We start from the raw sequence: 19,062 nt of genomic DNA on the forward strand, positions 1-19,062 counted from the left end.
TCCTGGCGCTTGCTGGATTTTCTTGCTGTGAAGTCCTATTTTTATTTTATTTTAAGAAAGTGAAATGTCAGAATAATATTAGAGTGATTTATTTCAGCTTTTATTTGTTTCATCACATTCCCAGTGGGTCAGAAGTTGAAATACACTCAATTAGTATTTGGTAACATTGCCTTTATATTGTTAACTTGGGTCCAACGTTTTGCGTAGCCTTCCACAAGCTTCCCACAATAAGTTGGGTGAATTTTGGCCCATTCCTCCTGACAGAGCTGGTGTAACAGAGTCAGGTTTGTAGTCCCCCTTGCTCGCACACGCTTTTTCAGTTCTGGCCACAAATGTTCTATAGGATTGAGGTCAGGGTTTTGTGATGGCCACTCCAATATATTGACTTTGTTGTCCTTAACTTCTTGACGTTACCCATCCCGTTAGCGGGATCATTTGTCAGCAACCGCTGAATAGCATAGCGCCACAGTCAACTAATATTACTAAAAATATTCATATTCATGAAATCACAAGTGCAATATTGCAAAACACAGCTTAGCCTTTTGTTAATCCACTTGTCTCAGATTTTAAAATTATGCTTTACAGTGAAAGCAATCCAAGCGTTTGTCGATAGCATAACATAACATTATGTACACTAAGCATTAAGTAGCTAGGTCACAGAAATCAGAAAAGCAATCAAATTAATTGTTTACCTTTAATGATCTTTGGATGTTTTCACTCACGAGACTCCCGGTTACACAAATGTTCCTTTTGTTCCATAAAGATTATTTTTATACCCAAAATACCTCCGTTTGTTTGTCGCGTTATGTTCAGAAATCCACAGGAAAGAGCAGTCACGACAACGCAGACGTATATTCCAAATAATATCCATAATGTCCACAGAAACATGTCAAACATTTTTATAATCAATCCTCATGTTGTTTTTAAAATATATATTCGATAATATCTCAAACGGGTGTGTAGGTTTTTCAAAAACACCGGGAGAAACAATGGCCGCTTTACTCTGTAGCGCAAAACTCACTCAGAGCCCCCACCTGTCCACTAACGCAATGTGATCTTTCACGCTTGTTTTTCAAAATAAAAGCCTGAAACTATGTCTAAAGACTGTTGACACCTTAGACCCATTGCCACCAAGCTTTAGCTTCCTGACTGTCTTCATATGTGGCTTCAATATATCCACATAATTGTCCTTTCTCATGATGCTATCTATTTTGTGAAGACAATTTTGGAGTGGTTGAAAAACGAGTTAATGACTCCAACCTAAGTGTATGTCAACTGCATGTTCTAATCCAGACGTAGTGGGAGATTTATTCTAAACCAACAATATAATAAGGTAACGAAACACACCACTCACCTTGCAAAATCAACCCATTTCTCAATGATCTTTTTGGGGGAAAGTCGCCTGCAGATGATGCCCACAAAATCAGGCTGCAAAGAAAGATGAAAGGTATATAAGAGGAGATGCACAAGCTTTATTACGGACATGGTAAACAGAGGATGGTTTGCCAAATTTCAGGTCAATGTGCAATGTAGTTCAATGGCCAGAATGTATTAGCATAATAAAGTAATCTCACAAAACAGTAACCAGTCATTTGACCAATGTTTCAGAAAGAAACCAGGTCTGAGCTGTGAAAGGAGTGGATTACAATAAATAGCGGGAGAGATTTAGGCCGAACTGTTGTTGGGTAACAAAATCATACATTTTGGCAGGAGTATCAGGTAACTAACACAATGCTACCCTGAGTCAGGGAGTCTCCAGAACTGGCAAACATGCTTCATCATCCTGAACACCGCCAGCCTGCTTTACCTGGTTAAAATAAGGATACAAAACTGGGCTCTCGTAAAAGTCATGGGGCCAGCAGACTGCACTGATAATAACGGCTTTCTCCATCTCGTGCTTAGTTTTTCCTGTTAGCTCGCATGAGAGGTGCAGGATCTGGAATCAGGAGTGACACTGCATTTTAATGCACCGGGGAGCTAGTGTGTGTGTGTGGATATTTGGAGAGAACCCAGGAAACTATACAACTGCACAAACTATTCAGATGTTTTTTTTAATAATACTTATAATCCAAACTAAAAGTATGGGTTGCGGACAGGTTGGATTTATGCAAGCACGCCCTTGTCAAAGGCTCCAGAGTGAAACATTGGGTTCATGTGCTGGTTGGCACATGTTTATAGTGTGAAAATAACCACGTTCTGAAAATGCTTTGCCTCTTCAAATTATAATACATAAAAATGTAATAATACCATACATGTTCCTTTCCTCAATAATAACATTTTTTCATCTGTTAGCAATTAATGACTAAAAGGTGGATGCGAGACATACGTTTTCTTCATGCAGGGCAAGGTGGTGTGTGGCCAACATCCGGATCCCCAGGCGGGAGGTGAGGGTGGTGTCCAGGAAGTTACGGACCAGGGTCTCATCCTGGAACATAATACACACACTCTTAAGGCCAGGAATACACCATTCTTTAAAACCTACGGTCACATTACAAAACACACAGTTCCAATAACCAAATTAGAACTTCTACATATGGCCATTACCTGAATGTGCCTCCGACACTCCCTGAAGCCTTCGGCCAGCAGAGTTACTACGTCCTTGTGGTCGTCCAGGAGCTGCTGCACCAGTTTACTGTAGCGAGCCTCCATCTCCTGGTCCTTGATCTGACAGACGATGCAGAGTGAAATCAGAACACATCTGACCATTATCAAAATCAGAGTTGGATGAATTACATTCCTATCAGATGAATAGGACAATTTCTCCACTAGAGTAAAATTCACTTACAGAACGGGTTGGAATCAACTGTTAATATACATACACACCCATACAACCATTAAAAATAACTAAATATACAGTGCATTCGGAAAGTATTCAGACCCCATCACTTTGTTAACTTATTCTAAAATTGTTTGGGGGGAGCTCTGTCAGAGTGACCATCGGGTTCTTGGTCCCCTCCCCGACCAAGGTCCTTCTCCCCCGATTGATCAGTTTGGTCGGACGGCCAGCTCTTGGAAGAGTCTTGGTGGTTCCAAACTTCTTCCATGTAAGAATGATGGACGCCACTGTGTTCTTGGGGACCTTCAATCCTGCAGACATTTTCCTTCGACCTCATGGCTTGTTTTTTTTTCTCTGACATGCACTGTCAACTGTAGGACAGGTGTGTGCCTTTCCAAATCATGTCCAATCCATTTAAATTTACCACAGGTGGACTCCCAAGTTGTAGAAACATCAAGGATGATTAATGGAAACGGGATGCACCTGTCCTCAATTTCGAGTCCCATAGGAGAGGGTCTGAATACTTAAATAAAAACTGCTTAAAAACAAACATTTTACAAATATATATATACACATATACACACACACACACACACACACACCTGCAAAAAAAAAAACATTGTACCCCCGTTTTCGCTTTCTCATTATGGGGTAGTGTGTGTAGATTGCGGAGGATTTATTTATTTAAACCATTTTAGAATAAGGCTGTAACACAACAAAATTGAGAAAAGGTCTAGGGGGTCTGTATACTTTCCGAAGACACTGTTGTCAAGAAGTTTCTATCCTCTGTATACCACATATTACTTTTCTTGGAAAGGGGGAAAAAAATCATGGAAAAGACAGGGACTCATGTTTTGTTCAACTTAGTGGTCATTTTATCTCAGCTGTATTTGTTGCAAATATTGCCGTTATAGAATCAAAATATCCATTCAAAATACTATACTTTTCAGCCAAGCAATGACACTTTCAGACAAACAAATACATTAGTCAGCCTGGAGGAGTTGCATGCATGCCAGTCTGACAGCCTCTCCAGCTCCACAGAAACTGGGACAGAGAAATATGGAAGCCCTGGTGGTCAAACACTTGAACTTGGCCAACCCAACCCCTCGCTGTGTGGCTGTTTGTGACTACTCACTGCTGGGAAGTCACTCAACACGTGGTAGGCTCGAATGTAGAGCTCATGCTGCAGGAGAAGGAAATAGACAAGGGGTGTTGGTTAGAATTTCCCCTCCTCCCAAGCCCCCATAAGTGGGCCTCAACACATCCCATGGTGTCCAGGCCTACAGTCCAAGAACGGAAAGGATGTTTAAGAGGATATAGCCTAGTCTTCCAATATGTCTCAAATGCACAACTGCTTAAATCCTGCCTAGTTCAAATTTTTAAAAATGTAGTCACATGCGCCGAAAACAACAGGTGTAGACCTAACAATATAATGCTTACTTACAAGCCCCTAACCAGCAATACAGTTAAGAATAAGTGATAAAAGTAACAAGTAATTAAAGAGCACAGTGAAATAATAGCGAGACTGTAAACAGGGGTACCGATACAGAGTCAATGTGCGGAGGCATCGGTTATTTGAAGTAGTATGTACATGTAGGTAGAGTTATTAAAGTGACTATGCATAGATGACAACAGAAAGTAGCAGTGGTGAAAAGAGTGGGTGAAGGGGGGCCCTGCAAATATTCTGGGTAGCCATTTGACTAGATGTTCAGGAGTCTTAAGGCTTGGGGGTAGAAGCTGTTTAGATGCCTCGGTACCACTTGCCATGCAGTAAGAGAGAACAGTCTATGACTAGGGTGGCTGGAGTCTGACAAGTTGTTTGAGTGAATGGATAATATTACCACATATTTAAAAAAATATATGTATTTTAAAAAAACAATGTACAATCATTTGTGAATCACTGGTTATGAGTTGTTGGTAAGGGTGTCGAAACTACTAATATGAAATTCCCCACACAATTGTTTGCTATTCTTATTTATTAGTTGGAAGGAGAATATTCTGGAGACAACACATGCTTCTTTACGACACATTCCAGGCACCATTTCATTACACAAAAGCACCTTGGTGCTGTGGGAGAAAATCTAGGTAAAAGTTCATCCATTTTAAAGACGCTTAGATGAGGTAAATAGGCCATGGGGAGGGAGGAGAGGACAGAGGGAGGAGTAGAAAAAGCTTAACACTGCACATGGCAGCTAGACAACAAAGGAAAACCTCTAATGTGACAGATGGCCCATCAACTCTAGCTCTATAGAATAACTTTTAGTTCTCAAGCCGAAACTTTGTATGCTGATAGACTAATGACTTAATTGAATTGATTACAGTTCCATAGGCATAGAGTGAGGGGCCATTGTTTGTTACATAATAAAGAGTTGGTGATTTAACCAATAATTTACTGGGATATACACACACACACACACACACACACACACAGATTACATGCACTTAGGTTGGAGTCATTAAAACTTGTTTTTCAACCACTCCACAAATTTTGTATTAACAAACTATAGTTTTGGCAAAGATATCTTCATCGTGCATGACAACTCATTTTTCCAACAATTGTTTAGAGACAGATTATTTCACTGTATCACAATTCCAGTGGGTCAGAAGTTTACATGCAAAGTTGACTGTGCCATTACACAGCTTGGGAAATTCCAGAAAATTATCCCATGGCTTTAGAAGCTTCTGATAGGCTCATTGACATCATTTGAGTCAATTGGAGGTGTACCTGTGGATGTATTTCAAGGCCAACCTTCAAACTCAGTGCCTCTGAAATCAGCCAATACCTCAGAAACAAAACTTTGTAGACTTCCACAAGTCTGGTTAATCCTTGGGAGCAATTTCCAAATGCCTGAAGGTACAATGTTCATCTGCACAAACGATTGTACACAAGCATAAACACCATGGGACCACGCAGCCGTCACACTGCTTAGGAAGGAGACATGTTCTGTCTCCTAGAGATTAACACTCTTTGGTGCTAAAAGTGCAAATAAATCCCTGAATAACAGCAAAGGACCTTGTGAAAATACTGGAGGAAACAGGTATGAAATTATCTATATCCACGGTAAAACGAGTCATATATCGACATAACCTGAAAGGCCGCTCAGCAAGGAAGAAGCCACTGCTCCAAAAACCGCCATTAAAAGGCCAGACTATGGTTTATAACTGCACATAGGGACAAAGATGGTACTTTTTTGAGAAATGTCCTCTGGTCTGATGACAAAAATAGAACTGTTTGGCCATAATGACCATCGTTATGTTTGGAGGAAAAAGGGGGAGGCTTGCAAGCCGAAGAACCACATCCCAAGCGTGAAGCACGGGATGGCAGCATCATGTTGTGGGGTGCTTTGCTGCAGGAGGGACTGGTGCACTTCACAAAACAGATGGCATCATGAGACAGGAAAATTAAGTGGATGTATTGAAGAAACATCTCAAGACATCAGTCAGGAAGTTAAAGCTTGGTCGCAAATGAGTCTTCCAAATGGACAATGACCCCAAGCATACTTCCAAAGTTGTGTCTAAATGGCTTAAGCCCTGACCTCAATCCTATAGAAAATGTGGGCAGAACTGAAAAATCATGTTTTATTTCACCTTTATTTAACCAGGTAGGCTAGTTGAGAACAAGTTCTCATTTGCAACTGCGACCTGGCCAAGATAAAGCATAGCAGTGTGAACAGACAACACCACAGAGTTACACATGGAGTAAACAATTAACAAGTCAATAACACAGTAGAAAAAAAAAGAGAGTCTATATACATTGTGTGCAAAAGGCATGAGAAGGTAGGCGAATAATTACAATTTAGATTAACACTGGAGTGATAAATGATCAGATGGTTATGTACAGGTAGAGATATTGGTGTGCAAAAGAGCAGAAAAGTATATAAATAAAAACAGTATGGGGATGAGGTAGGTAAAAATGGGCGGGCTATTTACCGATAGACTATGTACAGCTGCAACGATCGGTTAGCTGCTCAGATAGCAGATGTTGGAAGTTGGTGAGGGAGATAAGTCTCCAACTTCAGCCATTTTTGCAATTCGTTCCAGTCACAGGCAGCAAAGAACTATATAAGGTGAATGCACCAATTTGTAAGTCGCTCTGGATAAGAGCGTCTGCTAAATGACTTAAATGTAATGTAAATGTAACTGGAACGAAAGGCAGCCAAATGAGGTGTTGGCTTTAGGGATGATCAGTGAGATACACCTGCTAGAGCGCGTGCTACGGGTGGGTGTTGCCATCGTGACCAGTGAACTGAGATAAGGCGGAGCTTTACCTAGCATGGACTTGTAGATGACCTGGAGCCAGTGGGTCTGGCGACGAATATGTAGCGAGGGCCAGCCGACTAGAGCATACAGGTCGCAGTGGTGGGTGGTATAAGGTGCTTTAGTGACAAAACGGATGGCACTGTGATAAACTGCATCCAATTTGCTGAGTAGAGTGATGGAAGCTATTTTGTAGATGACGTCGCCGAAGTCTAGGATCGGTAGGATAGTCAGTTTTACTAGGGTAAGTTTGGCGGCGTGAGTGAAGGGAGGCTTTGTTGCGGAATAGAAAGCCGACTGTATATTTGATTTTCGATTGGAGATGTTTGATATGGGTCTGGAAGGAGAGTTTACAGTCTAGCCAGACACCTAGGTACTTATAGATGTCCACATATTCAAGCTCGGAACCATCCAGGGTGGTGATGCTAGTCAGGCGTGCGGGTGCAGGCAGCGAACGGTTGAAAAGCATGCATTTGGTTTTACTAGCGTTTAGGAGCAGTTGGAGGCCGTGGAAGGAGTGTTGTATGGCATTGAAGCTCGTTTGGAGGTTAGATAGCACAGTGTCCAAGGACGGGCCGGAAGTATATAGAAAGGTGTCATCTGCGTAGAGGTGGATCAGGGAATTGCCCGCAGCAAGAGCAACATCCTTGATATATACAGAGAAAAGAGTCTGCCCGAGAATTGAACCCTGTGGCACCCCCATAGAGACTGCCAGAGGACCGGACAGCATGCCCTCCGATTTGACACACTGAACTCTGTCTGCAAAGTAATTGGTGAACCAGGCAAGGCAGTCATCCGAAAAACCGAGGCTGTTGAGTCTGCCGATAAGAATATGGTGATTGACAGAGTCGAAAGCCTTGGCGAGGTCGATGAAGACGGCTGCACAGTACTGTCTTTTATCGATGGCGGTTATGATATCGTTTAGTACCTTGAGTGTGGCTGAGGTGCACCCGTGACCGGCTCGGAAACCAGATTGCACAGCGGAGAAGGTACGGTGGGATTCGAGATGGTCAGTGACCTGTTTGTTGACTTGGCTTTCGAAGACCTTAGATAGGCAGGGCAGGATGGATATAGGTCTGTAACAGTTTGGGTCCAGGGTGTCTCCCCCTTTGAAGAGGGGGATGACTGCGGCAGCTTTCCAATCCTTGGGGATCTCAGACGATATGAAAGAGAGGTTGAACAGGCTGGTAATAGGGGTTGCGACAATGGCGGCGGATAATTTCAGAAATAGAGGGTCCAGATGGTCAAGCCCAGCTGATTTGTACGGGTCCAGGTTTTGCAGCTCTTTCAGAACATCTGCCATCTGGATTTGGGTAAAGGAGAACCTGGAGAGGCTTGGGCGAGTAGCTGTGGAGGGGGGGGTGGAGCTGTTGGCCGAGGTTAGAGTAGCCAGGCGGAAGGCATGGCCAGCCGTTGAGAAATGCTTGTTGAAGTTTTCGATAATCATGGATTTATCGGTGGTGACCGTGTTACCTAGCCTCAGTGCAGTGGGCAGCTGGGAGGAGGTGCTCTTGTTCTCCATGGACTTCACAGTGTCCCAGAACTTTTTGGAGTTGGAGCTACAGGATGCAAATTTCTGCCTGAAGAAGCTGGCCTTAGCTTTCCTGACTGACTGCGTGTATTGGTTCCTGACTTCCCTGAACAGTTGCATATCGCGGGGACTATTCGATGCTATTGCAGTCCGCCACAGGATGTTTTTGTGCTGGTCGAGGGCAGTCAGGTCTGGAGTGAACCAAGGGCTATATCTGTTCTTCGTTCTGCATTTTTTGAATGGTGCATGCTTATCTAAAATGGTGAGGAAGTTACTTTTAAAGAATGACCAGGCATCCTCAACTGACGGGATGAGGTCAATGTCCTTCCAGGATACCCGGGCCTGGTCGATTAGAAAGGCCTGCTCACAGAAGCGTTTTAGGGAGCGTTTGACAGTGATGAGGGGTGGTCGTTTGACTGCGGCTCCGTAGCGGATGTGCGATCAAGGAGGCCTACAAACCTGACTCAGTTACACCAGCTGTCAGAAGGAATGGGCCAAAATTCACCCGACTTATTGTGGGAAGCTACCCAAAACATTGGACCCAAGTTAACAATATATATGCAATGCTACCAAATAATAATTGAGTGTATGTAAACTTCTCACCCACTGGGAATGTGATGAAAGAAATAATTCTCTACTATTATTCTGACATTTCACATTTTTAAATTAAAGTGGTGATACTAACTGAACTAAGATAGGGAAATTTTACTTGGATTAAATGTCAGGAATTGTGAAAAGCGGAGTTTAAATGTATTTGACTAAGGTGTATGTGAACTTATGACTTCAACTAATATATATATCTATATACACACACACACACACACACACACACACACACACACACGCGCGTAACTATTTTTATAGCTTATTTGCCATTAGTCAGCACCTCTACATAAAACAATTTTCTCTGGCGCATGTTTTTTTTATTAAGAAGCCTATCTCACAAAATATAGGAAGCTAAGAGATGCAGCTTAGCAAATAAATGCTAGCAGGCTTTTATGTAGAGCTGGGAAAATAAACCGAAAATGAGCAACACCGACCATACATTTCAGGCATTTTGCTAATATTGTTCATTACGATAAGTAGCCTAAACTAGAAAATGTGAAGTTTGAGATGAAATAGTCTGCCAATCTAGGTGATTGTTAATGGGACAATTGATGGCTACAACCATCAAACAAGTAACAGTAGTTTAAAGGATAGTAACAAAAACTGTGGTGCACATTAGTGTTACAACTGTAAATAAACTCAGCAAAAAAGAGAAACAGCCCTTTTTCAGGACCCTGTCTTTCAAAGATAATTAGTAAAAATCCAAAAAAAGATCTTCATTGTAAAGGGTTTAAACACTGTTTTCCATGCTTGTTCAATGAACCATAAACAAATAATGAACATGCACCTGTGGAACGGTAGTTAAGACACTTAACAGCTTACAGACGGTAGGCAATTAAGGTCACAATTGTGAAAACTTAGGACACCAAAGAAGCCTTTCTACTGACTTTGAAAAACACCAAAAGAAAGATGCCCAGGGTCCCTGCTCATCTGCGTGAACGTGCCTTAGGCATGCTGCAAGGAGGCATGAGGACTGCAGATGTGGCCAGGGAAATAAATTGCAATGTCAGTACTGTGAGACACCTAAGACAGCGCTACAGGGAGACAGGACAGACAGCTTATCATTCTCACAGTGGCAGACCACGTTTAACACCTGCACAGGATCTGTACAGCCGAACATCACACCTACGGGACAGGTACAGGATGGCAACAACAACTGCCCGAGTTACACCAGGAACGCACAATCCCTCCATCAGTGCTCAGACTGTCCGCAATAGGCTGGACTGAGGGCCAGTAGGAGTGTTGTAAGGCAAGTCATCACCAGACATCACCAGCGTTGCCTATGGGCACAAACCCACCGTCGCTGGACCAGACAAGAGTGGCAAAAAGTGCTCTTCACTGACGAGTCGCGGTTTTGTCTCACCAGGGGTGATGGTCGGATTCGCATTCATCTTTGAAGGAATGAGCGTTACACCGAGGCCTGTACTCTGGAGCAGGATCGATTGAGGTGGAGGGTCCGTCATGGTCTGGGGCGGTGTGTCACAGCATCATCGGACTGAGCTTGTTGTCATTGCACGCAATCTCGTCGCTGTGCATTACAGGGAAGAAATCCTCCTCCCTCATATGGTACCCTTCCTGCAGGCTCATCCTGACATGACCCTCCAGCACGACAATGCCACCAACCATACTGCTCGTACTGTGCGTGATTTCTTGCAAGACAGCAATGTCAGTGTTGTGCCATGGCCAGTGAAGAGCCCGGATCTCAATCCCATTGAGCACGCCTGGGACCTGTTGGATCAAAGGGTGAGGGCTAGGGCCATTCCCCCCAGAAATGTCTGGAAACTTACAGGTACCTTGGTGGAAGAGTGGGGTAACATCTCACAGCAAGAACTGGCAAATCTGGTGCAGTCCATGAGGAGGAGATGCACTGCAGTACTTAATGCAGCTGGTGGACACACCAGATACTGACTGTTACTTTTGATTTTGAAATCCCCCCCTTTGTTCAGGGACACATTATTACATTTCTGTTAGTCACATGTCTGTGAAACTTGTTCAGTTTATGTCTCAGTTGTTGAATCTTATGTTCATACAAATATTTAGACATGTTAAGTTTGCTGAAAATAAACAGTTGACAGTGAGAGGATGTTTCTTTATTTGCTAAGTTAGAAAATTAAGTTTATCGTATCAATTCTATCAATTTATTGAGATATGGATTTTTGTACACGTCTCCCAGCTCTAGTGTTTTGTAACAAGTGCATTCTCAATGAATGACTGTCAAAAGTCAGTCTACACAGAGTATAACAAACATTAGGGACACCTTCCTAATATTGAGTGCACCCCCCTTGCCCTCAGAACAGCCTCAATGTGACAAGGTGTCGAATGCATTCCAAAGGAGTGGTGGCCCATGTTGACGCCAATGCTTCCCACAGTTGTGTCATGTTGGCTGGATGTCCTTTGGGTGTTGGACCATTCTTGATACACATGGTAAACTCGAGCATGAAAAAAAACACAGCAGTGTTGCAGTTCTTGACACTCAAACCGGTGTGTTCAAAGGCACTTCAATCTTTTGTCTTGCCCATTCACACTGAATGGCACACACATACAATCCATGTCTCAACTGTCTCAATTTGCTCAAGGCTTAAGGCTTCTTTAACCTTTTTCCTCCCCTTCATCTACACTTGATTGAAGTGGATATAACAAGTGACATCAATGAGGGATCACCTGGGTTTTATTAATTTTACCTTTAACTAGGCAAGACAGTTAAGAACAAATTCTTATTTTCAAAGACGGCCTAGGAACAGTGGGCTAACTGCCTTGTTCAGGGGCAGAATGACAGATTTGTACCTTGTCAGCTCGGGGATTTGAACTTGCAACCTTTGGTTACTAGTCTAACACTAACCACTAGGCTACACTGCCAGGTTCACCTGGGCAGTCTCATGGAAAGTGAAGTTCTATTCTTAATGTGTGGTATACTCAGTGTATTTTGATCAGCACTGACTCAATGCGGTTTCTGGCGCCCTCCTGTCCCATACATGTCCAATGATTGGAATGAGGCTTGTCCTGAAAGTTTGGCAAATCGCAAAGGAGCGTTACTACACCAGAAAGGTAAACCAGACATGTTGACAAAGAGAGAAGCACCAGAGAGAGACCTCAACATCAAGAGGGAGAAAGGGAGAGAAAAAAATAAATAAAACAGAAGGAACTCACAACTTGCAGGATGGTGGGGTTGCAGCCAATGATGAAGGGCAGGCTGCGGAAGCCCTTGATACGGTGAGCGATCCGTACAGGCAACTCCTTGTGCAAGTACTTGGCACTGCTCTACAGACACAGGATGATAGGGTGAGACGCATACACAACGTGGACAATAAAGTGCAAGGCAAAGTGATCTCAATGACTAGGCTAATAAAGGAATCCCCTTGAATTTTGAACTTCACTACCAGTCAAACCGGTTTTACACCAGAGAAAAATCAGACATCTTCAGATATGACTCAGGTTATTTAGAGTAGTATAGTCTTATCCAGAGGTTGACCAAATAATCGGAATGGGCGTTTAATTAGGGCCAATTTCAAGTTTTCATAACTATCGTAATCGTCATTTTTGGATGCCGTTTATGACCAATTATATTGCACTCCAAGAGGAAACTGCGTTGCAGGCTGACCATCTGTTACTCGAGTGCAAGCAGCAAGAAGTCATGGTAAATGACTAGCTAGCACTAAACACATTTTTTTTAAACAATCAATCTTAACAATCACTAGTTAACGATACATGGTTGATGATATTACTAGCTTAACCAGCTTGTTGTGCGTTGCATATAATCAATGCGGTGCAATATTTAGACTTAGGGTTGCCCCCCGTTAGATAAAATATGGATCGGTTCCATATTTCACTGAAAGAATAAACGTTTTGTTTTCGAAATTATAGTTTCCGGATTTGACCATATTAATGACCCAAAGCTGGTATTTCTGTGTGTTATTATGTTATAATGAAGTCTATGATTAGATAGAGCAGTCTGAGCGGTGGTATGCAGCAGCAGGCTCGTAAGCATTCATTCAAACTACACTTTCCTCCATTTGCCAGCAGGTTTTCGCAATGCTTGAAGCACAGCGCTGTTTATGACTTCAAGCCTATCAACTCCCGAGTTTAGGCTGGCAATACTAAAGAGCCTATAAGAACATCCAATAGTCAAAAGTATATGAAATAAAAATAGTGGAGAGAGAAATAGTTTTATAATTCCTATAAAAACTACAACCTAAAACTTCTTACCTGGGAATATTGAAGACTCATGTTAAAAGGAACCACCAGCTTTCATATGTTCTCATGTTCTTAGAAAGGAACTTAAACGTTAGCTTTTTTTATATGGCACATATTACACTTTTCCTTTCTTCTCCAACACAGTTTTGCATTATTTAAACTAAATTGAACATATGTCATTATTTATTTGGGACTAAATTGATTTTATTTATGTATTATATTCATTTAAAATAATTGTTCATTGAGTATTGTTGTAATTGTCATTACACACACACACACACACACACACAGTGGGGCAAAAAAGTATTTAGTCAGCCACCAATTGTGCAAGTTCTCCCACTTAAAAAAATGAGAGGCCTGTAATTTTCATCATATGTACACTTCAACTATGACAGACAAAATCAGAAAAAAAAAATCCAGAAAATCACATTGTAGGATTTTGGCCCACTCCTCCATATAGACCTTCTCCAGATCCTCCAGGTTTCGGGGCTGTCGCTGGGCAATAAGAACTTTCAGCTCCCTACAAAGATTTTCTATTTGGGTTCAGGTCTGGAGACTGGCTAGGCCACTCCAGGACCTTGAGATGCTTCTTACGGAGCCACTCCTTAGTTGCCCTGGCTGTGTGTTTCGGGTCGTTGTCATGCTCGAAGACCCAGCCACGACCCATCTTCAATGCTCTTACTGAGGGAAGAAGGTTGTTGGCCAAGATCTTGCGATACATGGCCCCATCCATCTTCCCCTCGATACGGTGCAGTCGTCCTGTCCCCTTTGCAGAAAAGCATCCCCAAAGAATAATGTTTCCACCTCCATGCTTCAAGGTTGGCATGGTGTTGTACTCATCCTTTTTCGTCCAAACACAGCGAGTGGAGTTTAGACCAAAAAGCTCTATTTTTGTCTCATCAGACCACATGACCTTCTCCCATTCCTCCTCTGGATCATCCAGATGGTCATTGGCAAACTTCAGATGGGCCTGGACATGCGCTGGCTTCAGCAGGGGGACCTTGCGTGCGCTGCAGGATTTTCATCCATGATGGCGTAGTGTGTTACTAATGGTTTTCTTTGAGACTGTGGTCCCAGCTCTCTTCAGGTCATTGACCAGGTCCTGCCGTGTAGTTCTGGGCTGATCCCTCACCTTCCTCATGATAATTGGTGCCCCACGAGGTGAGATCTTGCATGGAGCCCCAGACCGAGGGTGATTGACCGTCATCTTGAACTTCTTCCATTTTCTAATAATTGTACCAACAGTTGCCTTCTCACCAAGCTGCTTGCCTATTGTCCTGCAGCCCATCCCAGCCTTGTGTAGGTCTACAATTTTATCCCTGAACTCCTTACACAGCTCTCTGGTCTTGGCCGTTGTGGAAAGGTTGGAGTCTGTTTGAGTGTGTGAACAGGTGTCTTTTATACAGGTAACGAGTTCAAACAGGTGCAGTTAATACATGTAATGAGTGGAGAACAGGATGGCTTCTAAAAGAAAACTAACAGGTCTGTGAGAGCCGGAATTCTTACTGGTTGGTAGGTGAACAAATACTTATATGTCATGCAATAAAATGCAAATTAATTACTTAAAAATCATACAATGTGATTCTCTGGATTTTTGTTTTAGATTCCGTCTTTCACAGTTGAAGTGTACCTATGATAAAAATGGCAGACCTCTACATGCTTTGTAAGTAGGAAAACCTGCAAAATCGGCAGTGTATCAAATACTTGTTCTCCCCACAGTATATAAATAAAATACATTTTAAACAATTTTAAAATGTCCAATTAATCGGCATCAGCTTTTTTGGTCCTCCAATAATTGGTATCGACGTTAAAAATCATAATAGCACGACCTTTAGTCTTATCAAATGATATTTCCAGTGATAGAGAGCTACACGTAAACCTTCTCGCAAGATGACATTCGTAAAGCAGCATACGGTAAAAAGAGAGATGTCGGACAAATCGTTTACTCTATAGACCACTTTAAGTGTGTATAAAGATAACACTTATCAAGTAACCTTCAAGACAGTCATCAATCACGAAGACAAAGCATGTATTCGGCCTAATATGATGAGAAATAACCATAAAATATGCTACAATGACTGGACAGAGTGGTCAGATACCAGGATGTGGTGTCCATCTGGAGACTTCCCAGCGTAGAGCAAGGTGGCTGGTGTAAGTCGGACTGAGGCCTGCGGAGAGAGGAGAAAAACAGTAAGAAATCCACTTAAACAGGCCTACAATATTAGTGGACACAAGCAGACAACTGTTGTGATTTCATTAGATACGGATACCGGACACAATAACCCAATCTCCCAAGAACAATGAGTTTACCCAACAACATATTTTCTACCTTTGGCATGTGAAGTGCATGTGACTGTCAGCAATATATATATATATATATTTTTTTTTAAACATTTTAGTCATTCAGCAGACGCTCTTATTCATAGGGACTTACAGTTAGTGCATTCATCTTAAGATAGCTAGGAGGGAACAACCACATATCACAGGCATAGAACGTACATTTTTCCCTCATTAACGTAGCTGTCAGTAGAGTCAGCGCTAGAATGGGGGGGTGGGGGTGGGATGGGCTATTGTTTAAAATACTGTTTGAAGAGGCAGAGTTTCAGATGTTTTCAGAAGATGGGCAGGGACTCTGCTGTCCTAGCTTCAGGGGCAAGTTGGTTCCACCATTGGGGTGCCAGGACAGAGAATAGCTTGGACTGGGCTGAGTGGGAGATGCCCTCCCCATAGGGGTGGGAGGGCCAAGAAACATGAGATATGGAGTGCTCGGGTTGGGTTTTAGCATAGCCTGATGGTAGGGACGGGCAGTTCCTCTTACTGTTCCATAGGTGAGCACCATGGTCTTGTAGTGGATGTGAGCTTCAACTGTAACTGATTGCAGTGTGTTACTGAGAGAGAGAGAAACCCTTTCCAAGTCACCTTCAGTATGATGGTAATCACAACTAATTACATCGAGGTTTTATTTTTTTCAATTCTGAACAACATTTTTAATCACATTAGGAATGTGACCAAAATAGCTTTTTTACCACCTGAGAAGCATTGCCAAGGTGCGGCCGTTTCTCTCAGGCTGATACAGAGAGACTCATCCATGCTTTTATTACTACTGTAATGCTCTCCTGTCTGGTATACCCAAGAAAGCCATTGGTCAACTCCAAAACATACAGAATCCTGCAGCACGGGTACTGACCAAGACAAGGCAGAGATCACACATTATGCCGTTTTTAAAGGTCTCTGCACTGGCTGCCTGTGAGTTTCAGAATTAATTGCAATATTCTTCTATTGGTCTTAAATCAATTCACAATTGTGCACTGCAATACATGTACCCAGTAGGTCACTCAGGTCCTTTTAACTATCAGCCTCTGGAATAGCCTGCCAGAGAACCTGAGGGGGGGAAGTAATGAGATATATATATATATATATATAGAGAGAGAAAGAGAGATAGATAGATAGATATATATATATACAAAAAAGAGACCTTAAAACACAATCTTTTTATCTTTGCTCAAATTCAGTTTGTCCCATTCTTTTGTTTTTTATCTTATGTTTGTTGTGTAGTAAATATGAGGTTCTCTTCTCAATTTTTTTTCTCTTTTCTGTAAAGCACATACCAATGTATGTCTGAAATGTGCTGCATACATACACATATACATATATATACATACATATATATATATACACACACACACACATACACATACACACACACACACACACACACACACACACACACACACACACACACACACACACACACACACACACACACACACACACACACACACACATATACATACACATATATATACACACACACACATGCATACATACACACATATATACGCATACATGCATACATGCATACATGCATACATACATACATACATACATACATACATACATACATACATACATACATACATACATACATACATACATACATACATACGACATTGGCTTATGCCACTTCTATCCTTTGAGGACGTTGTGTCACTGGTTTAATAATGAGATTCAACTAATGACCAAAATTGTTTGTAAACATAATTTTTTCATTGTGGGCCCTGGGCTGCTGGTGCCAAATGTCTGGGACATGAATTACATAAGGATTTGTAATTGTTAGCACAATGGTTTCACTATTTCAGTTAATGAAGGCCCTGCACATGTCCCACTACCAAGTCAAATAGGAATGAAAACTGTAGGTTGCTAGCTGCAGTCACACACAAATACAGCAGCCACATGACCATGTTATTGATTTTCTCGGTCGTTTCATGATCTGGTGAATGATAAACTGAAATATAAAATGATCTGGTAAACTCTTGAAAAAGTAGGGTACTACCAGTTCCCCTCTCGTTTACTAGTCCTATCATATAATTTAGTGTCCGCTGACTAATTTCTGTCTAGGTTAATTTACTGACCTTGGATTGACCCTTGTCTATGCCAGTGTTGTTCACTCCCACTAATCACAAACGATACTAGCTAGGTAGTTAAATGAACAAATCTATATTTTAATAATACCTAAATTAGGCTATAAAGCGAGCAAGTCGGGCACTTTTGCGGTTATTTCACATGGTGGTAGTTACAGTTGCTTGCTACTATAGCTAGCAGAATATCTACCCCAAAGCAATGCACGAGTGTATACATACGTTACAAACATTCTTACCAACGATTCTAGCTAACCATACCTGTTCTCAACAGCTACTGTAGCTAGCTGGTTACAGCGGTTCCCTTTACGACGCTGGTTAATAACTGCGCTAGCCAACGTCATCTAGCTAGCTCCTGAAAGCCAGTGCTGCGGCTTAGTACTGCATGGACAACAATGGCAAGTTTGGTTTACAGAATTTCCTTACCTTTTCTGCCGAGACATCGATTGCAGACTGGTTGTAAAATGACGTAACGGTTTTGGACCTCTCTCGTGCCAGTTCTGTATATCCCTGTATTGAAGATGTAGAACGAAATCTTTCGTTGTGTGTCGAGGTGGGGGTGATTGTTTTCGTGATGGGGGCAAGCAAAAGCCTTCTCACCCTCGGGGTCGTGATAGTACCACCACAGCCCAGCATCTCAAACGCAGTACCTGTCACTCTGCGACGCATTTTGAAAATCAATTAACAGGGACAGAGTCCTGTTCTGAGATTGTTTAAAATATTTACTGTCTCAACAGGCCATTATATTAGGCCACCCTTGCACAAAGACACGCTTACAGCCTCATGAACAGTACAGAATGGTCTTTATATGAAGAGATTGACCAGCCTGCAACAGTGTTTGTCAGAAGACGTGTTGGTTTAACCAATCGCAGAGACGAGAGGCGGGAATAGGGTATTTCCACTCCCACAATTTACTGGTAACGTTTTTGAGGGAGCAGGAAGAGCACACAATGTTCTTTTCCATGTCAATGGATGTTTATAAAATAAAACAGGTTTATATATACAGAATTTATTTGGCATAGTCCAATACAATGCAAAGGATTATGCTAAATAAGTGACTAACCAGTTGAGCAAAATAAAGAAAAAATAAGAGCCACTACTTTCTGTTTCTCTCCATGTGGTGAAATGTGCTTAAAAGGAATTGCTCAAGCACCAGTGAACACATTTAGGTTTCCCCCTCGAATAGATACACTGAAATTACAAAAGTGTTGGCCTATGTATGTATACCAAGAATGGAGTTACACGTGGGAAGATGGTTTTTACCACATTACAAATAAGAACAT

The 19,062-nt window shown here is 42.0% G+C and overlaps 1 protein-coding gene across 1 annotated transcript in view; it reads right to left on the reverse strand.

Moving 5' to 3' along the window:
- The window catches only part of bckdk (branched chain ketoacid dehydrogenase kinase), a 37,541-nt gene extending 18,943 nt beyond the window's left edge, over nt 1-18,598 (reverse strand). Inside the window, exons 1-7 of the mRNA XM_046324565.1 lie at nt 18,206-18,598; nt 15,461-15,529; nt 12,318-12,428; nt 3,912-3,959; nt 2,545-2,664; nt 2,327-2,425; nt 1,355-1,428 (exon numbers count right to left, since the gene is read on the reverse strand). Coding sequence (XP_046180521.1) covers nt 1,355-1,428; nt 2,327-2,425; nt 2,545-2,664; nt 3,912-3,959; nt 12,318-12,428; nt 15,461-15,529; nt 18,206-18,448 — 764 coding nt within the window. The 5' untranslated portion in view covers nt 18,449-18,598. The remainder of the gene's footprint in view (nt 1-1,354; nt 1,429-2,326; nt 2,426-2,544; nt 2,665-3,911; nt 3,960-12,317; nt 12,429-15,460; nt 15,530-18,205) is intronic.
- Between the last annotated feature and the right edge of the window lie 464 nt (nt 18,599-19,062).

Source organism: Oncorhynchus gorbuscha, linkage group LG02 (assembly GCF_021184085.1).
Source record: "Oncorhynchus gorbuscha isolate QuinsamMale2020 ecotype Even-year linkage group LG02, OgorEven_v1.0, whole genome shotgun sequence".
Lineage (NCBI taxonomy): Eukaryota > Metazoa > Chordata > Actinopteri > Salmoniformes > Salmonidae > Oncorhynchus > Oncorhynchus gorbuscha.